Here is a 25784-nt window from a genome sequence, read left to right as displayed (position 1 = left end):
GGAGGGGAGGGGAGGGAGGGAAGGAAAGAAAGAGAGAGAGAGAAAGAAACCAAACCACAGTGATAATTTAGGTGGTAGGGTTTTTTTTTAAGTTTTCAATCTGATTCAGGGACTGGTAGTCACGGTATTAGAGATATTTATCCCCTCCTCTCATCCTCATTTCATTTTCCTCCCCTCCTTAGTAGACTACTACTTACCAGGAACCAGAACCCCTGTAAACATAGGGAATTGTGATCATAGATAACAAGTTAAAATGGCTGCCAGTATTTTTTCTGAAGCAAAAAGCATGGGATGATCAGTTTGCAATTAACACACTGTCAAAAAGGTAATTGCTATTTTTTTTCTTGCTAACATCTCATGACAACAAGCCCCAAGTGGAATGCACGGGAGGAGCAGGTCCTAATTTGCCACCCTCCAAACAGAAGTTTATTTCCAAAGTCCTTAGACAATTTTCCAGTTGACACCTAAAAAAACATAAATACTCCAGTCTGGGGGAAAAGGAGTATTCTAGTCATAGTATCAAATCTCTTAAAATTTCAGATAAAAAATTGTCCATAGATTCCCTGAGGGGAAGACAGAGTCCCATCAGTTTCTTGTAGCCCCCAGAATGCCTAAGCATAGGGTTGAACACAGTACATACTTCATAAATGCTTGTTGATGTATCAGTCCTGAATAACTATGCTAGCTCAGAGTTGAGAGGAAACTAGTAGTGTATAAAGCTCTTTTTCTTTGACATTGTGATGACCTGGTTTCAAGCTCTGACACATTAAATTGGGTCTTTTTGGCTAGGTAAGACACTTAACTTCCTTCTTAGTGACTCTGAGAAGATAAGTTGTTCACTGTTTTCTTCAATCTTGTCTGACTCTTCATGATCCTGTTTGGCTTTTTCTTGGCAGAGATACTTGAGTGGTTTGCCATTTCCTTCTCCAGTTCATTTTGCAGGTGATGATAGTGAGGCAAATGACTTGCCCAGGGTCACACATCTAGTAAGTGTCTGAGACCAGATTTGAACTCAGAAAGAAGAGTCCTCTTGAGTCTAGGCACAGCCCTCTTCCACCTAGCTGCCCATAAGGAGATAAGTTATTCATCTGTATTGGTATCTGGTAGTCATTACTGTACAAATTTAGTGTAACTCAGCAGTTATTTAGTAAGTACCTACCCTGTGTAGGGCATTTCGCTAGAGATGTCTTTCCTTGCATTTCTCCTAGCATTTTACTTGGACTCTTGCTTGGCACCTATACCACTCATATCATAGTTATGTTAGTCACTTTTCCATCTTTTAGTTCAGGTGTCCTTAACCTTTGAGGCAATGAACCCATAAGTTATGTATGGATAGGGATCAAGGAGTCTGAAATTTAGATGGGAAGATATTATGCCTTTATTTCAATATAATTGGTTGCCTTTGTAATCTATGGATTTTCTTTTAGGCATTTAAAAAGATTTTGAGGAGTCTGGAGTCTTCATGGAGGTCATGTATGATATTAAAAATCTGAACTAGATATTTGAAGGAGGCACTCCTTGAAAACGTGGCCTTTGTTTATCTTTGATACAGACAAGAATGAAACAGCCCTTGCCTTTAAGGGACTTATACACTTGTATAGGTTCAAGACTCCTCTGTCTATTCCCCCCCAAAAAACAAGAAAGGGTTTCTTTCTGATTGAGGTGTGAGCAGAAAGAAGTAATTCTTGGAGTCATATAGTCTGTTAATATTAATCCCCAAACCAACTGAGAGTTGGCTATAAGAAAAAAAATGTTTTAAATGCATCGAAGTAGGAAATATAAAAGTAATGACAATTCTGTGGAATTATAGATATAACAATTTAGTGAACACTTTATTCCAACAAAGTTGCTCCCCTTGTGAAATACCATGCATGGGAAAATGAATTGCCTCCAGTAACTGAATAGGGACATTAGAATATCAAAACTTTTTTTTCTTTCACATTTTTAAACTATCTTCTTTTGAATGGCTTTAGGACTACCCAGTAGATGTATGCTAATCCTCAAGGCACTGAAGTTAAGAATGGTGGTTTTTTTTCTTTTTTTCTGTAAGTCTACGTTTCTGGCTGTTAAATCAGACTTGGATTAATCCAGGTCCTTAGCACAGGCCAGCATGCCTCTTAGTAAGCTTTGGCAAGCTTTGTCACATATGAGTAAAAATGATCTGGGCACTCTTAGTGTTTCATGTCATCCAGATTGTTTGACATCCTATAAACACTGCCCAAGGACCATACAAGTCTCTCAGGGCTGGATAATCTTTTTTCTTCCAACTCAATCCAAAACATGTATGGCCATCAGAGATGTAAGATCCTCTTTTCACCTTTGGATTGCACCTGTTTAATATGAATTTAATTTAGCAAGCATTTAAGTGCTTATAATGTATAAAGCATTGTGTGAAGCCCTGAGGCTCCAAAAATTGACAGAGATCATGATTTTGCAGAGTTTGCCAACTAATTCAAGGATTCTTAACCTTTTTTGGCGCCACAGACCCCTCTGGCAGTCTGACGAAACCTCTGGACTCCTTTTCAAAATCTTTTTAAATGCATAAAAGAAAATCCAGAGATTGTAAAGGAAACCAGTAATATCTAAATAAATGTTTAATATTTCCCATCCAAATTGCATACCTTGAAGGTTCATGAACCCAAAGTAAAGGGAACCTGATCAAGTATGTGGGAAAGTCACCAACATGAACAACTATTATATGAGTGGGTGCCAAGGAAGAGTCCGTGCAAATTCAAGGGGAAAGATCCCTTGTATGTGGGGGAAGAATACCACCGAAGTTAGAGGGGAAGGCTTTGTGGAGAAGTAGTAACAGTTACCTATTGAAGTATGCAGGAGGCTTCAACAACATAGATGATTAACTAAACTTTTTTTTGTTGTTTTTTTGTTGATGTCAATACAAACATATCTTATAGAATAAGATTTTTAAAATCTAGAGGTATTAAGTGACAGCAAATCAACAGTATTCCTTTTTTTGCTGACATCCTCACTTTCTCCCCCACATAGCCCTAGTTGCCACCTGACAAAGTTTTGAAGGCAGTAAGCACTGACTTACCACCTTCACAAGTTCTCAGCTCAGGCGTCATTAGGCTTACCTATGACTTTGTGGTCAGTGTCTACTGTATTATTGCCCTAACTTACATTGGGCCAACTTTGCTTACCATAACTAGAAGTGTCAAGTGGGTATAGTTTAACTTTGGGGTCTTCACCCTCCTCTTTTTTCTCCTCCTCAAATAGGCATCTGTTGCTCTAATGCTACTCGGACGTGCCCAAGATCTCCTGCTACCCTAAGTCTTCATTTTCTTGACCATTTGGTCCTCTTTCCCCTTTTCAAATCCAGCTGTTAGTCAGCTGTCAGTTTGGAAAGGATCTGATAAACTAATCTTGTCTAGGGGGCAAAGGATATTTTCCAGGTACATTTAGATTTTGTCAGGAAGAATGCCTTAAAGGAATGAATCTAGAATTAAAAAATTTAAAATGTGAGTGATAGTGACATGGAAGACATTCTTGTTCTGGGAGGTTTCCTGAAATCACACCTTATCAGCAGCCACCTGTTCTGGCTGCCAAAGGCCTGCTATGTTTGCCGTCTGCCATGGTATTGCTGTGAGTTACACTAAGCCAAGTTCCAGAGATGTGATTCCACTGTCTCCTCCATTTGAATCTAAACTGATTCCTTAGGAGATACAGCTTTCCCCAAGGAGTCTAATATAGGACTCCTGGAAGAAAAGGCAGCCATAGCATCTTTATCCCAGCCAGGGGTCCATGTTCCACCCTATTCTGGGGCTCAGAGACAGAATTTCCTTTCTACTCGGTAAGCAACAAGTGGCCATGAATTCTATAGGATCCTGAATCATGGGACACAAGGGGAATCTAGCTTAGGATGAAGGCAGAAAAGCAGAACAGGAAGGAAAATTTTCAAATGCTTCATGAAAGTTCCTGTTGTTAATCCCAATGTTAATCCCAAAATGTTTTTAAAATAATAATTTTTAAAAAGAAATAAACCATATACCTGAGGGGGGGAAATCGTTCACACCTTAGTTTTAAAAGCTCAGTTGGTGGCAAACCTTAATTTGTCTTAACATAGAAAGGAAATATCATATTGATATTTTCTCTGTGTGAAATTTTTTTTTAAAAGCAGCTATTTCCAGAGACTACAATGTTGAGGGAAGAAAACAAATAACAGAGAGAAAAGAAAAGGCCATTGATGGTGTGTTGATTATAGACTAGGTCTTGAGAATAGATGTTCTAGAAGAAAAGAAAATTATCCTGAATAGAATTTGGAATGGATTGAAAAAAAATAAAACATAAGCTAGTCAGAGCTTGGAAATTCTTGGAAATAAAAAGCCAAAAGTTTGTCTGTAGAGAAGGGGTGGGGGAGAATCAATTAGCCAAAGCTTAATAAGAAATAGCTAAACTGGATTCAAGTCCCTGCCTCTAATTCATATTTGCCGAGTGACCCTGGGTGAGTTTCCCAAACTCTTGATGCCCCCAGGCAAATCTCTAAGACTTTAAAATGCAAATAGATGACATTTTTTGCATTAGTAAAGGGTATTCCTCACCTGCCAACTTCCTACACTGATTAATTTTAAAAGAATAAAATAAGCTGAAGTATGAAGTATGAATGAAAAAATAATTTTAAAATTTCAAACTACTTTTCAGTTCTCTTAAAAATAATAACATTCACGTAGTGCTTTAAGGTTTTTAGAGTGCTTTACATATATTATTTCATTTGATGTTCACAGAATTTTTTAAATAGGTGGTATTATCTCCATTTTACAGGAGAGGAAACTGAGGCTGAGAAAGATTAAATGACTTGACCAGTATCAAGCCTCAGAACGAAGGTGGCCAGGAGGACATGTTTTGTTAAGGAAATGTTTTGGGGTTTTTAGGGGTGTGGGCTAGTCACACATTCAGTCATTCTCAGTTAATTCAGTATACATCTCCTTCTGTAGTAACACAAGAGGTAAGTGGCAGATCAGAGAATCAAACTCAGGTCCTCTGTCTCCAAACTTGGAGGCCTTGCCACTGTTGCCTCCTCTTAAACAGCTTCATGTGACAGGACACATGTTTCCTCCTTCTCTCTACCTTTGACAGCATCTAGCATAGAACTGTGCCCCCAGCGGGCACTCAGTAAATATTTATTGAATTAATTTGGCCCATAACTGCAGGCTTCCTCTTTTCCTCTAGATTAAATGTAAAAAATTGTACAATTCACCAGACTTCAGGGGCGGCCAGGTGGTGCAGTGAGTAAGAGTGCCAGCCCCAGCGTCGGGAGACCTGGGATCGGTTCCGGCCTCAGATACTCAGCACCTACACAAAAATAACTGGCTGTGTAACCTTGAGCAAGTTACTTAACCCCTATTGCTTTAAAAAAAAAGAATTCACCAGACTTCAAAGAGAGTGGGTGAGACAGCATATGCTTTGCTCTGCATGTGGGTCCTCCTTCCCCTAAAAATTGGACAGAATGCTTCAGCACCTTTGGTTGGAGATGTAGACGCAGTTGAAGGTGAAGTGGCTAGACCAGAATGTCAGAAACACATGGATGACTTCTTCTCAGGCCCCTCTGTTAGGCCCAAGTACTGTTTTATAAAGTCTGAAATATAAGGCCTATCAGATTAGATACATCAATGGTATGTCAGGTAATTAATCACGTCAGGAAAAGTCCAGGATCCTCCAACACAATTTATATTTGCTTACAATCTCAAGTGCCTTGGTCCCATGTCTTGGTCTCAGAGAAAACCCTACATTCCCAAAAGAGGGAAAGGATTTCTGTCTGAGTGATGCAACTCTGATCCATCATTTTATGTATCACCTGGAAAATAAATGCAGGAAAGAACAGATTCTAGGAGGCCATGGCCTTCATTTTTTTCTTCCTTTCTAAAATCATTCATCTTGAAGGGGATGAAAGGCCAGTAACTGGCACAATTGTGAAATTAAGAAAGTTTATCTGTGGCATGTCCTTAATCCTCTCTTTAATTCCACCCTTTTCTCCCTTCTCCTCAGCTCAGTACCTATACTTTAACCTTCTCTTTTGCATTTGCATAGTGGCTTGTACTTAGCATCTGTTAGCCAATTTTTATTTAGGTATAACTGATACTAGCCTAACATGCTTCTTCTCCCAAGGGTGTTGTAATTTAGTCGGAACATTAAGATTCAAAGAAATGACTTTTTAATGGTGGCATTTCAGATGTTTCAGAGCATGGGATTTTGTCCAAAGTTCCTAGAATCACTCTGTAGGTGATCACATGTTAGGCCTTTGTATGTATAAGCCTTGTCCTGATGGCAGTTAATACGCAGGAAATCATCTTTAGACTTTCAGATTTTGTTGTTATTGTACGTGTTCAGTCGTTTCAGTCCCATCTGACTCTTTGTAACTCCATTTGGGGTTTTCTTGGCAGAGATACTGGAATGGTTTGACATTTCCTTCTCCAACTCATTTTGCAAATGAGGAAATTGAGGCAAATAGGGTTAAGTAACTTGCCCAGGGTCACACAGCTAGGAAGTATCTGAGGCCAGATTTGAACTCAGGAAGATGAGTCTTCCTGACTTTAGGATCTCTATATCTCCTAGCTGCCCCCAAAATATTCAGATAGTAAGTTCCAAAAGAGCTTCTATTATTTTTGGATCCATATTTTTGATTGGTAGTATCCCCTAGAAAGCCTCACTGTGAAAAGGGGAGGAAGGAGTAAAAGAGAATGAGTTTGCTACTGGCAGATCTGTGGCCCCTACCCACCTGCTTGCTATGAATCATCAGGCCAGGGGACACTGCTCTCCATTAGCTTCCTGAACTGTGAGCTAGAGCACATATGCTTGTTTACTCTCTCCTGGACTACACCATGGCAGTGTGAGTTTAAATAAACAAAAACACCCAGCAAACTGTTTCAACAGCACTGGTAGGAAAAGCACTGAACGGGAAACCTGAATTTTAGTCCTGAGGACATTAGAGGAGGCGCACCAGTTCTGTTATCTTGAACTCATTTGTATTTCTACTTCCCACCAAACATCTTCAGGTGATTCATGCCTCTCAGTGCAGATGCCATGGGAAAGATGAGTAATAACCAGTTAGTCCTTGTCATGTTTCTCAAAGCTTTCATCCCACAGTACCACCCCTAAGGGAGGTTTGTTCCTGAAATCTAGGAAGAAGAGTCAGAAGCCCCAGAAATATTCATGGGGCTCATAAAAATACAAGTAATTTGTTGGGAGAGGAAATTCCAACTCTGGCTCACAAGCTCCCAAATAAACTGATGCCCTCCAAATTCTCAAGGGTGGGTGTCTGTGAGCCAGAGAAGACTCAACTGGGAGTCAGGGATGCTTAGCACATTTAAAAGCTGGAGACTACATGGGTATGACCCCATACTACAGTTATGGGAGTCCCCACAGTCATCATCCAGGGAAATGACTACTATAGGGCAGGGACCATCCACCCCTACCAATTGCCTGCTGTTATTCACAGGATGGGCAACCTAGCTTATCTGAATTTGCCAGATGAGTAAAATCACCAGTGTCTTTCCCCAGACCTCACTGGAAATAGTTCAGGACCCTATAGTCAAGAAAATAACATCCCCTGTCCCCCTCAGATCACCATCCCTGCTTCCATTTTGGCCCTCACAACCAACATCCAGGAGAGCTATAACTAGGAAGAAGGAATCCATATCTTTCACCAAAACCACCAACCACCTACCAACTGTTACCATTGGACAAGAAAGCCAGAGAGCTTGGGGGATGGGCAGTTCCCTCCCCACCCTTCCCCAACCCCACCAAACCACTGGGCTTGCTTCCATCCCAACATCTTATCCATCATTCCAGGAAGGTGTGGAGTCATACACTCATGGAGGTGTGACCAGGCCGTTGCTTCTGCAGGTGTCCCAGTCCCGACTGCATCAGCAACCACATACCGAAGACCCAGAAATAAAAATTCTTAACCCCAAAGTCCTTGACACTGCCAAATGAGTAAAGATAAGTAACCAGTGGCATTTTATTAGTGAAAATGAGGTTAAAGAAGATATGTTACTGTTTTCCTGTTGCTCCAAAAGCCTTTCTATCTGATCTCCCCTATGTGTTTCCTTAACTGCTGAAATGTGAACTTCTTTGGAGTAGGAACCATCTTGCATTTCTGTTTGCATTCCTCCCACTTAGTGTAATGTTTTTCACTTACTCCTTGCTCAGTAAGTGCTTTTCTATCCATTCATTCATTCAGCTAGGGGCTGTTGAACTTAAACTTAGCTAAGAGGATTTAGTTACTGATATACCAAAAACCCATCACCACCAATCAAGTATTTATTAAATACCTACTATGTGACAATCTCAAGTGAAGATAAAATGTCCTCGATGGAGAATAGTAAATAGGCCAATTTCACTTAATCAGAAATTTGCATTAAAATACTCTCACACTAAACTTTGTGTCTGATACCAGAATTTAGTGAGGATATAGTGGACGGTGTTACAGATCTCTGTGCTAAGGACTAGGGAAGAAACTCAGATTAAGTAAAACATAGTGCCTGTTCTCATAGAGCTCAAATTTTACTAGCTGTAACTTTATAGAGAAGTTGGGATTTGAATAGGCCTTTGAAGATGGGACAAAACATAGAGGAAAGCTATGCTATGCCTGAATAATAGTATAGTCAAAGAAATATGGATGGGAATGCACAAGGTGATTCAGGGAAAGGTTAGGACCTCCTGGTTAGAGAAGAAGATAAGGATGGAAATGCAAATGAACCATTTTGCAGAGTCCTTGAATACAAGGCAACTGGATGTCATTGAATGGTTTTGAGCAGGGAAGCAGTGACAATGAATCTGAAATGTTTTGTGAAGACCTAGAGCACTTGGTCTGTTCCACACACATTGTTAATAGATTGATCTCTAATTATATTTGGGGTGACTGATAGAAAAGAGAGAGATTTATTGTCTTGCCCTAGCAGCTACAGATTATTTATATTGCACTTACGCTGGTGGCTAATCAATCCGTCTAAGAGGTATAGTGAAAATATAGGGTATCGTTATAGTTCTTCTGGGGTCCATCATGAAGCACAGTACTAAGGGCCCAAACTAGAGTATTGACTATACTGCTGCCCTATTCAGACCCCTAATGGGAAAACCTGCTTCTGTGCTCCAGGTGAAATTCGATCAGAAAGATGCAGAAAGAGGGCTCAGCTACCAGAAGAACTGAGAAAACAATTTTGCTGCTTGTTCACAGCATTTCATCTTCATGCTTACCGCAAATAAAGCAAGTGAGAAGTGGAAATACGGCTTCTGAGACAGTTTGCAAACACCTATGGTCAACGCTAGTTTGTGTCCTCCAGTCTTGTTCCTTTGGCAGTTAGCTTGTGGGATGCAGACTTTGAATCACCATCCAGGACAAGGGCCTAATTTAGTTATGGCTGTTCATCCTTAGTAATTCCTTGCTTTTGTATATGGTACTTCACAGTCTACAAAGCTCATGATTGTATTGGGTGCTCACCATTCTCTGTCGAGGCAGGCATCACTATCCCTCTTTAAAAGATGAGAAAACTTTCAGTGTTCAGACTACACATTCACTGTCCTTTCCACTAGAACATATTGCCTCTTCTGGCTCCTCATCATAACCCCAAACTCCATGAAGCCAAGGAAGCCCAGGAGGTATCTTATCTGAATTAAACTTTTCCTGCTTCTCCTCATCCTCATTTCAGTCTTCCTAGGAAAATAGACGTAGAAGAAGAAGGGACCTAAGAGACTGTTTAGTCCAAAACTCTCATTTTATAGATAAGGAAAGGCCAAAGACCTGTCACAGATAGAGGAGTGAAGACTGGAATTCAGGTCCTCTATCTCAAAGTTCGCTCTACCATGCTGCTGTGGGAAGTCAACAAAGAAGAAAGTCTGGAGAAAGAATAAAGGAAGACTGTGATCAGAACCTTGAGGAACATACTTTTAGAGGGTTGGCTGAAGTAGATAAACCAGTGAAGAAGACTGAGAAGAAACAGAGAGGTAGGAGAGGAAATAGGAAATAACAGCCTCATATAAGAAAGACTATCAAGAATGATAGGTTGGCAACAGGGTCAAGTGTTTCAGAGAAGTAAAAAAATGATAAGCACTGAGAAAAGGCTTTTAATTTGGCAGTTAAAAGATTATCAAAGAGAAGCCTTTCAACATAGTCATAGGAAATGAAAACTATCTTTTCAACCTGGTTGAAAAGGGGATAGGTAGTGAGGGAGTAGAGGAAGTGAATGTAGATTATTCTTGCTAGATGTTTAGAAGTGAAAGAGAGGGAAGATATAGGACAATAGCTTGATGTGGTAATGAGCTCAAAGGAATTTATTTTTTAGGAGAGGATTGGAGAGTCTGGAGCATGTCTGCAATTATAGGGTAAAAAGCCAGTACAGAAAGAGCTTGTATAATAGGGAAAGAGAGTGAATGATCAGTAGAGCAAGATTAGGCAAGAGTAGGAGAATATGTCAAAGGAATAAGTACAAAAATTAGCTTTGGCAACGAAGGTCACATTCTATACCATATAGTAAAGGATGAGATGAGCGAAGGTGAGGGGATTTAAAAGGGTAGAAGAGGAGACATGAGAAAGCTAGGGATATTATCTTCAGTGTGTTCAAAATAAATTAGAAGTCAAGACCATCTTCTGAGTTGGAAGCTTGAGGAACTAGAAGTTTTGGAACAGTTATTCCAGAGAATGTGATAGAAAGTTTATTAGAAATCCAAAGAACTCATCAGTGAGAGCTCAATTAAAGTTAGATATCATGGTGGTGGACATACTCAAAACAATTCTTTTGTGTTTTTTTATTTTATTTTATCCTGAACTTAAGAAATAAAATAAGTATTCCATAATCTAGTAGAATAGAATGGAAAAAAGATGATTGCACATGAAACTGCAAATCTATTATATACAATTTTCTATTCTTTTAAAATATATAACAGAATTATCATGTAACTTTTTTTTCTTCTTTTCTCTACCTTTTTCCCATATTTTTTTTTCTATCCACCACCATCACCTCAGGAATAGAAATAGAGCAAATGGTGAGGATGGCCCAGAGTTAGGGATTAGTGTGTTGGGAATAGTGAAAGGCAAGGTGATTAAAGGGCAGAGGATAGTACCTTGTCGAAATGACTAACATATAAAGTCAATATTTTGAAGGGAGGGAAGGAAAGCCAAACTAAAGAAGAAAGAGAAAATTGGCAGAGACCAAGAACTAAAGGTCACAGTGTAAGTAAAAATCAGTTTCAGAATAAGTGTTACAATGGAAGAGGTAGGATATCCAGAGACTATTAGGAGAGAATTGAATTTCATAGTTTTGGATTTTAGTATATAGTTTCAGGTAACAGTGGGGCTTAGGTTAAACATTCCTGTAGATAATTAAAGTAGAATAGAGATAGAGGTTATGTGAATTCAGGAATTTAATGAATGGAGAGGGCATATAGATAAAATTTGAATTTATTTGAGCATATGTTATATATAATTTTTCAATATCTGAATTGTCCATCAGTCCACCTACTAGCATTTGTTAATCTCCTTTTTACCATACTGGATGGTTTTCCCCTATTGGTGAGAGTTAGATAGCATCTAATTTTTCAATAAAGTTCTACGTTAAGGCTGTATTCCAACATGGAGTTGTTCCTTGGCTCTTGAAGGCTCTGCTAATGAAAGAAGAGTTCTCATGAGTGCTATCAAACTAGAAAAGATTTTATTAGAATTTTTTATTTATTAGAATCAGGACTAAATGTCCATTATGAACTTGCCAAAATTAAAAAAAATCATGGTTGTTTTATTTTTAAATTCAGAATAAGATAAATAAAATCTAAAACAAAATTAAATCATGATAAGGAGATTGGTCATTAGATAGTGATTTTTCCCCCAAAATCATTTGCTAAATGACTGCTATGTGCTAGTCTCTTTCCTAAGTTTTAGGGATGCCAGGCAAAAATGAACCAGTCCCTGACTACAGGGATCTTACATTCTATGGGGAGAAAAAAACTGAATATGAATAAGTACATACAAAATATATTGAAAACTCACGAAACTCTTAGGTAATAGAGTGGTTGTAGTCTGTATCTGTGAATGTTCCAGCATCACAGATGTTTGGAAATCAACCTTCTTGTCCTGGAAAGGAGAAAAGGAAAGGAGAGAGAGGAGAGGAAGACATTTTACACTCTAAATGTTTCAATTCACTTTATTTATTTTGTGGAATGATAAGATCACTAGCTTCAGGATTTCAAAACAAAATCTGGATTCAAGGGTCACTCCTGGCACTTACTTTGCTGTGTGACCAGGGTCAAGTTATTGAAATTGCCTGAGGCACAGGTTCCTCATATCCAAAATATTGCTTAATAATAATTGTACCGGGGCAGGTAGGTGCCACAGTGAATAGAGCATCAGCCGTGAAGTCAGGAGGACCTGAGTTCAAATCCAGTCTAAGACACTTCAAACAGTTAAATATCTGTGTGACCTTGGGCAAATCACTTAACCCCAATTGCCTTGCCTTCTCCCCTCCAAAAATAATAATAATAATAATAATAATTGTTCTATTCTGCTTTGTAGGATTGTTGCACAGAAATAATTTTGTAAACCACAGAGTGGGATATACAAATTATCCATCATCATTTTTTGAAGTAAATGATACATGGAGGGAATTATGAGGAACTCAGATCTGTTGTTTGCTCTACTTAGTTAGATTTAAGGCGTTAACACACTTAGTGAGAAAGTTAAACTATTCCAGAGTCAAGAAGATGCCAGTCACTTACTATCTGCCTTCTTCAGTAACTTAATAAGTATTTTCCTATGCATGTTTTTTTTTGGGGGGGGGGACTATCTTCACATGGATAAACCCTCAGACTCTGTAGATGAAAAAGACATGGGGAGGCAGCTGGTTGGCACAGTGAATACAAATGTTAGGACTGGAGTCAGAACGACCAGAATTCAAATCCTCCTTCAGAAACACGCTAGCTGTGTGAACTTGGCCAAGTTGCTTGATCACTTTTTGCCAATTTCCTCAACCATAAAATGAGAAGAAAAATAGCACCTACCTCCCAGGGTTTCTGTGAGCATCAAATGAGGTATTTGTAAAATGACTAGCACATAGTAGGTACTTAATAAACGTTTGTTTCCTTTCTTCATTTAATGGATCATAAGATCAATATGAATCAGCAACATGATACAGAAGTCAAGGAAAATGACCCAGTCTTATGTCGTAGTCAGAGAGATTTAGTGTCAAAAGCTCCAGAGGCAAAATCACCTATACCACTTCTGTAGTATTGTACTTAGACCTGGCCTCTGTATTTTAGAAAGAACTCTGAGAAGCTAAAGAAGAGGAGGGCAAACAAGATGGTGAAGAGCCTGATCACACTCCTGTGAGGATTGCTTAAGAGGTTTGGGGAAATTTTCTTTGCACACAACAGCTGTTTTAGAATGGGTAACATGGTGAGAGCACTTTGGGAAGGGCTATGCTGAGAAAGAGGGTTTGGACTTGTCCTTGGCTCCAGAAGACAGAACTAGAAGCAATTGGCTAAAAGTTATGAAAAGGCTAATTTAAAACAAATGCAAGAGAGAAATTTCTTACACAATGAGTTATCCAAGAATGCCATGGAAGGTGGTGGATTCCCCTTTACATGAACTTCAAACAAAGACTTGATGATATTTTGTAAGGAAGATTCTCATTTCGGTTCAGTTTGGAGGAGACAACCTCTGAAATTCCTATCCTGTGATTTTGATTTGTGATTGGCAGTTGTAAACTTGATGCCTTGTTTTTTGCCTGCATAGACCACATCAACAAAACTATTATCTCTGGAGACAGTGTTTAAATGGAGTAGAATCAGGTAAATGCAGTCATTTGCCCTTCCCTAAGGAAACTCAGGAACAACAGTGTTGATACTTTTTTTCTTTAAAGTAAAACCTAAAAACTATTAGTGTGTTTGAAAGTTCAGAGCACTATTTTAAAGTGCTTTTATTTGCATGAAAATCAAAGCAAAGACTTAGCAGGTGGTTTCTTGGCTATGCATGTGTCTCAGGATCTCTTTCCTATGTGTAACATTCACAAGTTCTATTCCATGAATTTCTGGCTTTTTAAAAACTGTTTCAAGTTTTAGTGTACATAAAAATATACATGGTATGTCACATTTCATTCATTTAACAAACATTTCTCAAGTGTCTACTGTATCCCAGGTGTTGTGCTTGGGACTAAGGACAGGAAGGCAAAAACAAGTTCCCATTCTCAAGAAACTATGATTACTTGATCTATAAAGTTTCCCAAATCATTGTTTCTGTGGGGATTCTGGACTCAAGTATTCAAACAAATCTGTGATCCAGTGTTGATAGTCCCTCCTATAATATTGCAATTTACCCATGCCTTCCCATCCTTTGTACAATCCTAGCTGTCCCTTAAATACCATGCCAATTGAGTCCATTCCTAGAGATCATTCCCTGTGCCCAGTCCTGTGCTTGATACTGTGGGGGACACAAGAGAAGAATATGAGGGCCCCCTCTTACAGTTTAGCTTTGCATTATTACCAGAGACAATTGCCAGTGTTCTTTCTTCTGTTTTCTGTATCACTAGACCAGTAGAAATGAAAATGACATGGAGCAAACATCATTCAGAGTATCCAAAAGGATATTCCCATGAAAAGCAAGTGAAAAAGCAGTAGAACATAGAGGCAGAAGCAGAGTCCCTGACCATTTGTTGAGGTCATATCTGCTTTGTAACAAAAATCTGTCCCTTTACCTGAACTTATATTCATTGACTTGACTAGTTACATTGAAGTCAAGTAGACACATCCATGAAATTACTGCCTGATTTGACAAAGATTTCCCTTTGGTGTTCTGAGTGACCTCAAACCTCTCAAGCCCTCCGGTTTTGAGCCAGAAATTATGTTCATGATCATTTTAAGTAGTTGGTGCCCATTGTGACAAGAGAAAGAATGGTATCCAAAAAGATTTATAATTTAATTTTATTCAACAAATCAATACTTATTAAATATCTACAATGTACGAGGCACTGTGCTAATCCTCAAGGGTCTTGTAGTCTACTTTGTGGGATATGACATGTATATTGTTTAAGATACGGTGTATAAAGAACAAAGAACAAGTCCATAAGATGTTCTAGGAAAAATTTGAGTAGAATGAAGTCACTTTGAGCTGGGGAGGAGATTTTGAGGAGTGATTCACAAAGAACATAGCCCCTAGCCTTGAAGGAAGAACAGGATTTCAGCAGATGGTATTGTGCAAAGGAGTATATTCTAGGTGTGGGCCTCGAATATGCAAAGCAGCTGGAGAGGGCAGGCTGAGATCAAGGAATAGAGCTACTCATTTGGTTTATTGGAACATAGAATTCATGAAAGGGAGTAATATGAAATAAAGCTGGAAAGTAAGTCAGGGGAAAATAATAGAAGGTTTTGAATAACAGAAAGGCAGGATTTGTTTTCTTTAGTGTATCAGAACATTATAATTATTATATGAAAATATTTAGCTCTTTTGAGGAAGCAAACTTGCCTTTGTAAATGATTTTGCAACTGGAACTGTCAGATAAGACTTTAGAGATATAGTCACAAATATAGATACCAGTCTACTGAAAACATCTCCATCCTTGACGAGTACTTACTATGGCATTAGAAAAAGACAATCACTACAAGGCAGCATGGGTTTGTTAAGAAAGAGTCATTCCAAACTAACCTTATTTCCTTTTTTGACCGGGTTAATTGAGTAGTTGATGAAGGTAAATGCCTTGGGCATTTGGTATGGATGTATCTGGATTTTGGAACGATATTTAACTAAGTTTCTTACAATATCCACATAAAGTGTTGACTTGTAAAATTGGTAATAATATAATTAAGAGATCATGTGATCATATTGTTTGCCTTCTCAGTGGAGAGTGGGGTTGGAGAAAGGGCAAAATATTTCCAACTCAAAAAATAAATGAAAAGAGAGAAAGAGGCAGAGAGACAGAGACAGAGAGAGACTGACCATCTGGGACTCTTTCCAGGGAGGAATCTTAGGAGTACTATCTTTCCATGTAGATGGGAGGATTAAGACAGGGAACCTTAAGCACCCTAAACAACTGACCAAAAGTTATGTACTACTCTCATCCCACAAACATTTATTAATTACATATTATGTTCATGGCACTGTGCCCCCACCTCATGGAGGTGCTGATGATCTGTACCTTCTCCACAATATAAAGGCTTGGAAAATTGCTTGGGACACAGAGGTCACAATTATTTGCCTAGGATCAAACAGCCAATATTTTCAGAAATGAAACTTGAGCCCAGGATTTCTTGACACTGTGGCACACTATACCACAGTACCTCTCCCTTTCATATTTGTATATGGCACACCAAGGTGTAATGTAAAAGAACACTGGGATCTAGGGTAGAGTATCCTGGCTTCATTTTACCTTTACTACTTACTACCCATTTGGCACAAAAATGTCTTATAGTACTTACCTGTCTTATCTTCAGTTTCATTATCCATATATAAAATGAGGGAGCTGGATTAGATGATCTTTTGTTTTTTCTCTTTAAATCTTTTATTTATGTTTTTCTCTTATTTTACATTCCTGTTATTTCCCAGTGACTTACTAATCTTCCTTGTTTCACACACACACAATAGACCCCTCCTTTGTAATATATATGGTTACATATATGTATATATACACATACATGTGTGTAGTCAAGCAAAACAAATCATTACATTAGCTATGCCTGATAATGTATTCCTCATTCTCTACCCCCTGCCAAGAGGCAAGAGGCATATTTACCATCGTTAAGACTAAATGATCCTCAAAATCCTTTCCTACTCTAAATCCTCTAATGATGACTGAAGTCTCGACCCATAGTCTAAAATAGAAATAGGAAATAGAGCTTGTCGAATCTGAACGCAATACTAGATTTCCAACTTAAAGCTGCTCTACAAACCAGAGATCAAAGTCAGGAATTCACTGGTTAGCACACTACTATCTCCTGCAGTTACAAAGACATTGTCTGAATTTAGGGGCAACAGCAGGTCCAAAGCCAGGTAGGATTCACAAAGAACATATGCTGGGGAAGAATGGAGAGTCAGAAGCAGATGTTTTCCTTTTCAATTTTCTTTTCACTTTAGTCCAACTCTCACAACTGTTGAAATTGTTTTCCTAAAACTCAGGTTTAACTATATCCTTCCCCTACTTAATCAACTACAGAGGCTCCCTATTGTGAGTAGAATAAAATATAACCTTTTATTCTTGTGAGTGAAACCCTTTGTAACCTGGCCTCTACCTTCCTTGACAGTTTTTTTTATATTTTACTCCCACTCCTCACTCTTCAGTCTCCCTAAACTGTCCATTCTTGGTATACGGTGTAAGATATTGGTCTATGCCCAGTTTCTGCCATACTGTTTTCCAGTTTTCCCAGTAGTTTTGTAAAATAGTGATTTCTTATCCCAGAAGAGGGGGTCTTTGAGTTTACCAAACAGTAGATGACTATAGTCATTGACTACTGTGTCTTGTGTACCTAACCTATTCCACTGAACCACTACTCTATTCCTCAACCAGTACCAAGCAGTTGTGATGACTGTTGCTATATAGTACAGTTTAAAATCTGGTATGACTAGGCCTCCTTTCCTAGCATTTCTTTTCACTAATTCCCTTGATATTCTGGACTTTTTGTTCTTCCAGATGAATTTGGTTACTATTTTTTCTAGCTCTGTAAAATTATTTTTTGGTAGATTGATTGGTATGCCACTAAATAGGTAAATTAATTTGGGTAAAATCATCATTTTTACTATATTAACTCAACCTAGCCATGAGCAACTGATGTTTTTCCAGTTATTTAGATCTGACTTGATTTGTGTGAAAAGTGTTTTGTATAAACTGCCCTTTCTATTCCTCACACATGGCACTCCATCTTCCATCTCCATTCCCTTTGTCCTGACCATCCTCCATGCCCGGAATGCACTCCCTCTCTCCTCACTTCTTCTCTGTGGGCTACTTTATATCTTTCAAGACTCAGTTCAAGCATCATCTTATAAGCAGTGTCTTTCCTGAATTCTCTTCCCTATGCACAACTGCTAGTACCTTCCTTAAAATATCTCATTTTTACTTTGTATTTATTTAATATATAATTACCTATGTACATGTTATCTTCCCTGATTGAATGTAAGCTCCGTGAGAGCAGAGATTTGGGTCTTATTATCCCTAGCACACGTCATAATGCCTAACGCATAGTAGGTGCTTAATAAACGTTTAGTGATTGGTTCATGTTTTTAATAATGACAAATTGCTTTGCTCCAATTAACAGCCTGAATTTTTGTTATTTTATGGAAGCTGTGGGTTAATCACAACCCACTTTCTCTAGTTCAGCTAAAGCTAATGAAGCTATGAGCTCAGGTAGCAATTTTATTATACTAGATATTAAATATATGTTTGGTTCAGTTTCAGGAAACATTAAAATCTCCCCCAACCCTTCAAAAATAAATCCCTTAATAATAGAATAGTTGCTAGAACTGCTCCTAATTTCCTGACTGTGGATTGGTTTAGCTTTGATGTAGTAGCATATATAATAAAGACATATCTGGTATTTAAGGTATCTTATTAATTGCTGAATTGTATTTATCTACCTTTAGGGATTCAGACCTATGCTGGAATGAGCTACTAACAGGGAATACTCAACTCATCCAGTTACATTTTGTATCTTTTTTTCCAGTGAACAAACACAAACCATGGATTGAAACCTCATACCACGGAGTCATAACTGAGAACAATGACACTGTCATTTTGGATCCACCTCTTGTTGCCCTGGATAAGGATGCTCCAGTTCCCTTTGCAGGTAGGACACCCTGCTGAGGGGGCTATTTAGATTGGCTTACTCTTGATGTCAGTCTGAGAACTGTCAACTTTATAAAATCAAGTGCCTTATATAATTAAGTGTTAACATCTTAATCAGCTAATATGATGGAATGGTCACATGCCTTGATGGTTTTCAAGAGTCTTCCTGGTGAACCTGTGTGTTAGTCTCCTGTAGAGACTTTGTTATTCTTGGATAATCTCTTTCCTTTGGTTTCTCATGTGTTTGTTTTCTCTCTATCTCCCTTAGGAGAATGACAAAAGTCATATAAAGTTTGGTATAAGGGATGAGACAAGAGTTCATAGGATCTTTTGCTTCAGTGGAATGGTTCATGGGCCAAAAAGTCTGAGCTCTCCTGTTCTTAGTGACCCATAGGAAATAGCTATGGGTGCTTGCCATAGTAGATTTTGATGAAAAAGAAACCAGACACAATTTATGATACTGACCTCTATTGGGGTTTGGGGTGATGGGGAATGGGGATTTGATATAACTTTTGAAAGGGCTATAGAAATACAATGATAAGTAAGCTATTTTCTCTGATTATAACTTATGGCTGTTGATTTGCTTAGTCATCTTGATGGATGAGAAGAAGTCCACCATTGACTGTCTTCTCAGTTCCTTCCAAGGAGTATACTAGCAGGAAATGGGAATGTGCCCTACTCTTTGGCAGGCGTTAAAAGAAAAAGAAAAGAAAGAAAAAGGTTATGATGAAAAAATGATAAGGTATTTCTGAAGACACTTGCATCATGAGTAATATTGTTAGCACTTTATAACTGTCAGGGGCAAGACAGGAAATTTAATGAAGGTTTTCAAGATTTCTGGAAGATTGCTTTATGATAGATGTATGCCAGGTCGAGGTTTTTTACCATTATTAAGTCTATTTTTTCTGACAGTTTGTCTGTTACATTATGAGCTACTTGGGCAGGGAAAAAAATGGCTCTTTTGCACTTCTAACAGAAAAGCTTTGCAAAAGCCTTTTTTCTTCTTTTCATTAGAGAAGATTATAAAGTATGAGGGGGCAGGGCTAATGGAAGAATTAGCATTTATGTATGGAAAACAACATAAAATTTCCTATGTAGTGTGAGGAAGTACTCTAAGGATACAAGGGAATAAGTCATATGGGCATTTGTATTATGAGGGACAGTGGCTCTGATAGGTTTGAAGCATCTATGTTTAAGGTTGGGATTCTTCCAATTCTGAGAAATTCCCTGCAAATAATCTTTTCTTTGGGAGACTACTACTCTATGACTTTGTGCAAGTTTAAAGGTATATTTCTTTTTATTTGTAAACAATATTTTTCCAATTACATATAAAGATCATTTTCAACATTCAGTTTTTGAAAGATTTTGAGTTCCCAATTTTTGTCTCTCCTTCCTCCTCCTCCCCCTTGCCCAAGACTGCCAGCAATCTGATAGAGGGTATACATATGCAATCATGTTAAACATATTTCTACATTAGTCATGTTGTGAAAGAAGAAACAGAACAAAAGGGAAAATGCACCAAAAACAAAAACCAAGCAAAAAAGTTAAAATAGTATGCTTTGATCTTCATCCAGACTCCATGGTTCTTTCTCTTGATGAGGATAAGCTTTTCCCATCATTCACCCTTTGGAATTGTCTTGGATCACCAAATTTTGGGGCAGCTAGGCGGCAATGTGAAAGACTATTTTTCCTTCCATCCTATCCTGCCCCTTTTTTATTCTATTCTCCTCTTTGACCCTGTCCCTTTTCAAAAATGTTTGCTTCTGACTAGCCCCTCCCCTGATCTGCCCTCCCTTCTATCATATATCTAATATATTATAGAAAACTAGCATCAAATTAAACTGAATAAATCCATTCTAACTTCTTGTGATACGAGAGTCTTTCAGATATATTTGCCCAATATAGGAAAATCTTAATTTATAAGTAGATTCTTTGAAGAGGAAGAGATTGTTTACTTTATAGAGGGGGGAAAGGATTTCATTCAAACAGCAAACTTCTCAAGTACAATTAAATATAGATTTCAATGGTGAATACTTGTTTGAAGGGAAGTACTCAGGTATAGACTCACTACATAAAATGAGTTCTTCCTGAATGTATACTCAGGAGTCAAGACATCACTCTTGGGATGCCATTTGTCCTCTTCAAAAATAAAGGATAAAACAACAACAATAATAACTTCTAGGTAAAGGAGTAGGACAGTGTCCCTTCACTGGTCCTAGTGACAGCCACATAGAAATCCTTTTAGCTTTAAGGCATCAGCTTATAATCCCCCTTACTCTTCAAACTGAAAAGGATTCTTTTAGGATGGCTAAAAAGCCATTTTTTCTGGGTGTTATTTGTGATGGTGCCTAAGATAAAGACACTTGCTCCTGCCATCCATCTGGGCTACAGATATTTATTTTAAAACATTTATCTTTAAAAAAGAAAATGTGGCAGATTGACTTGAAGATCCCTATCCCTCCCTTGAAATATACAAATTCCTCTTTGTCAACGTTATCCCTTTTAGACAGTGATAGGCATTGGGTTCTTGCTATCAGTAGCTATTTGTTTTATTTCATTTGTCAATCTTTTCCATTAGTGATTACTTTTAGGTTAGATCCTTGTGTAAAGTATAATATATTCTGAATAAAATTTTCATAGGCTCATAGAAAGACTGGAAGGGATTCTAAAGGCTTTTGAACCCAACCACATCATTTTAAGAATAAAATAAATATAAATATAAATAAATAAAATATAATCTATAAAATGATAGAGAGGTAAAATGACTTCCTTAATGCCCCACAAGAAGTGAATAGTAGAGCCAAGATTTGATCAGAGATCCTCTGACCCTATATTCCATTTTGACTGCACCAGGCGTTTTTGTGTTTACTGGTTGGTTGTGTTTTTGTTTTCTCATTTTTGCTAGTTTACTTTTTAAACACTAAGATCTTACAAATTCCTTTCCACTAATAGAATTAAATTCCATAGTCATGGAAAGTTAAAGTTGGAAGGGACCTTAGTAATCATCCAGGGGTAGGGAACTTGTGTCCTTGTTGTCACATGTGTGGTTCTCAATTGCGGCCCTTTGACTGAATTCAAACTTCATAGAACAAATCCCCTTAATAAAAGGATTTGTTCTATAAAATTTGGACTCAGTCAAAAGGTTGCACCGAGAACCTAGAAGTTCACAAGTAACCTCGAGGCTGCAAGTTCCCCAACCCTGATGCAACCTTTTATTTTTTTTAATTAGAAAACTAAAGTCAGGAAAAATTAGCATGATTTTCCCATGATTCCATATTATTTGGTGGTAGGACTAGAATTCAAACCAACATCTGTTCACTCCAGGTCAAGGGTTCTTTCCACTGTACCTCGCTAGAATTTAGTGAAATAGCAAATCATTTTGACCAAATAAAGTATTCATGTCTCTATTTAGTTAATAAAAACCAAAATCAGAGTATGTTTTATGGACTTAGGGTGTTATTACAGGCATCCAAAGGAAATGTTAGGGTTCTCTAAATTAAAAAAAATTACTATATGATTATATATTACATATATAAAATTGCACATATTATATATTATATTTCATATATAATGTATTGTATACATAATTATATATTTATATTATTTAAAAAATCCACATTGTGTGTGAAATGACTGGGATGCCTTGAGAGCAGAATTTTGTGATACCTTTAGATTTGAATTGTGCCAGTTACCCCATAGAGTAGAAATTTATCTACATGGTACAATTTCCTGGCTGCTGGAAAGTTTTTTTTTTCATCCTTCACCATGGAAAAAAAAATACATGACCTACCTATCAGCTGCAACCATCCATCCCTCCCATCAATTAACAAGCGTTTTTGAGAAGTTATAATGTATAGGTCACCGTGCTATGGGGATGAAGACATAAATTTTTAAAATGAAACAATCCCTGTGTTCAAGGAGTGATTGTTCTAACAGGGGAGAAATGTGTATACAAATTGATATTTTCACATACACATATATGTGTGCATACATATATAAAATAAATGCAAGGTAATTAGGGTAAGAAGGAGATGAAAACTAATTTTTTTTAAAGAAACGAGTTATAAACATACACAGGGTAAGGCTCTCCCACTAAAAGGTCTAATCCCAGTTCCATCATCTTTACAATGAGGAGACTGGATCATCCTAGGCAGCTCTCTTTCAGTTCTAAATTGAGACCCTTTGATTTACTCAGAATCAGGCCAAACTGGTTTAGTTTCAAGCTGCTCAGGTCACACACTCTTTCCTGCTGGGAAATGAATAGTTTAGTATTTGGCATTGGTTGGCAGTCCTGCAATGGTGCACTATAGTTTGGGGGCTTTTCTTTGTTTGGTTTTGGATTCTGCATGCCAGAATGGTCAGTTTCCTCTTCTGTTTGAAGGTAGAAAAGTATGTCCTCAGAGGAAGCACATGATTGACATGAGATGAGATGATCTCACTGAAAGTGTTGCAAATAGGTACTGACTCAGGGTCAGTACAAGTAAATTAGTACACACTGAACTGTCCTTTCTTCTATTAGACTTACTGTGCAAACCATGTAACCTCACACCCAATTGATGCTTTTTTCTTTCTTTCTTGCTGCTCCGTGTAGGAATGTTTTATATCTCCAAATAGTGTCTTGAAATCCATGTCCTGATTCTTCTTTTGTATCCTGAACAGTGGCCAGCACACAATAATGGGCTTTCAAGAAGGATAATGGGATCAGTGACTACACTAAGCATTCAGGACTAGGAAAGTGATACCCTTGTTATATACACTGCTCTGGTTGGACCAACTTTGGAACGTTGCATTCAGTTCTAATGAGCCATTCTTTTGGAGGGACATTGATGAGTTAAAAAGTCATTAGAAAAGAGGAAAGGCTGCCAAGATGATGAAGGGTCTCATGTTCATGTGATATAAGGAAAGGCTATAGGATGGTCAGTCAGAAGAAGAGTAGACTCTTGGTAGAGAATATGATAGATATCTTTAAGTATTTAAAAGTGTGTTACCTCAAAGAAGGATTATATTTATCATCTTCATTAACCACAAAGAGCAGAACTAGGAACAGGAATCTGCCAAAAGGCAAATTTAAGTTTGATGACAGAAAAAAATCAAAACAATCAGAGCTATCTAAAAATGAAATGACTTGACTCAAGTGTGTGTTCCCCTTCCATGAAAGGCTTCATGCAAAGGTGATGACCACTTTCTTCATGTTACAGGGCACATTGTTTTACAGTTATAGAATGAACCAAATGGTCACTGAGGTACCTTCGGTCTCTTAAAATTTGTACTTCTGTGAAGTACTTAATGAATGTTTGCTGAAACTTAATTGAAACTCAACTGTCTTATGAACTTACTTATTTGCATCAAAGACATCACCATTTTTAGAGTCACTCAGGTTCACAAGTTTGGACGCATCCTTGACAACCCATTCTCCCTCATCTAACACAGCTGTTTAGCTGCCAACGCTTCTCAGCTTGGCAGTTGGTGGCACAATGGATAGAGGGCTGGGCCTGGTGTCAGGAAGACCTGACTTAGCTGTGTGAACTTGTACAAATCACTTACCCTGTGTCTGCCTTAATTTTCTTATCTGTAAAATGGAGATAATGACTGCATCCACCTCCCAGGACTATTGAGAGATCAAATGAGAAATAATATTTTACAGGTGTTTTGCATACATTATAGCTATAACTATTCTAACTTCTAAATTTATTATTTTTCATCTCCTTTTTCTGCAAGTCTCTCATATTTGTCCCCTTCTGTTCACACAAAAGGCCACCTGTTTGGTCTAGGCCCTCCTGGTCTCTCATTTGGATTACAGCAATAGCATCCTTTTTGGTCTCTTAACCCCAAATCTCTGCTATGTCTAACTTGATTTTCCTGAGGCATCAAACTTTGTTACTCCCCCTTCTGAATGAACTCCCGTGGCTCCTTTTTACCTCTAAGATCAAATAAAACTGCTCTTTTGAGTTTTTAAATCTGTTTATCACCTGACTATCTTTTCAACATTATTATTAATTACTTCTTTTTATGAATGTTACAAATGCAGCTAAATTGACCTTCCTGTTGCTCCTTACAAATGGCCCTCTATCCATCTGTACATGATGCACAGCTCTTCCCCTAGTCCATGAATGTATTACCCTACTGCTACCCCCAACTTGTGTCTCTTAGAATTTCTTTCCATAGAGCATGTCTGTGAAGAGACCTGAATTCTGGCTACTTCTCAGGGAGTGCTAAGCCTGAACCTTGGCCACTTCTGGCAATGTGTATACTTTAGCCTCTTGAAAAAAGGGTTTTGGCTCTTGCCCGTGGGCTTTCTTGTCTTTACTAACTGAAAGTGGGGCTGTATCCAAAGATGGGGCACTAGGAAACAAGAACTGCCCATTCAACTGAATTTAGAAGGAGCGATAACTTCTACTCTTCCTCTCTCCTTCTTTTCTGAATGGGTGACTTGGGTCTCCAACAGCTCTCTGCTAGACTTTCCATCACTAAAAAGAGGGAAATTATTCTTCCCTTCTGGACTGGCATTGGTGGTGACTGCCCACACATGGCAGTAAACACATGTCACAGTTTAGACAATTGTGAATGTAAACCCCAAATCTCTGGCTACCTCTTCTTTGTATTTCTTTCCCTGGGCACGGGGGACCAAACAGCAATCCTGGAAGATAGACTTTTTAAGCCTAGTGTTACCTCAGGAGTTCAAAATTTCCTGGGTTTCTCAGTACTGGCTTCCCCAGAGATTAGAAGATTGGATCACTAGGAAAATAAAACCACACCATGCCCTGACTTACCTAAAATATGAACCTTGAATGAGTTATTCAGATAGTGTAAAACCAAAATACCTGTTAAACAATCCCACCAAAATTTCATGTTTTCAAGGGAATTAATGAAAAGAAATGCTAGGGAAGGTCTTAAATTGTATTATAAGATCTTAAATTGTATTATAAAGCAGCAATCATCAAAACCACTTGGTACTGGCTAAGAAACAGAAGGGTAGATCAGTGGAATGGGTTAGGAACACAAGACACTGTAGTCAATGAT

General features: G+C 38.0%; 1 protein-coding gene across 1 annotated transcript in view; it reads left to right on the top strand.

The window, feature by feature from the left end:
* Window positions 1-25784, top strand: part of CLSTN2 (calsyntenin 2) — a 982335-nt gene that overhangs the window by 369142 nt on the left and 587409 nt on the right. The window contains exon 2 of the mRNA XM_069063864.1: window positions 18643-18765. Within this exon, the coding sequence (XP_068919965.1) occupies window positions 18643-18765 (123 nt within the window). The remainder of the gene's footprint in view (window positions 1-18642; window positions 18766-25784) is intronic.

This window comes from Petaurus breviceps, unplaced genomic scaffold (assembly GCF_028583685.1).
Source record: "Petaurus breviceps papuanus isolate PSGF00001 unplaced genomic scaffold, PetGlider_PUasm1.0 90604, whole genome shotgun sequence".
Lineage (NCBI taxonomy): Eukaryota > Metazoa > Chordata > Mammalia > Diprotodontia > Petauridae > Petaurus > Petaurus breviceps.
Note: the sequence above shows the minus strand (reverse complement) of the source record. Positions and strands in the feature narration are given on the sequence as shown.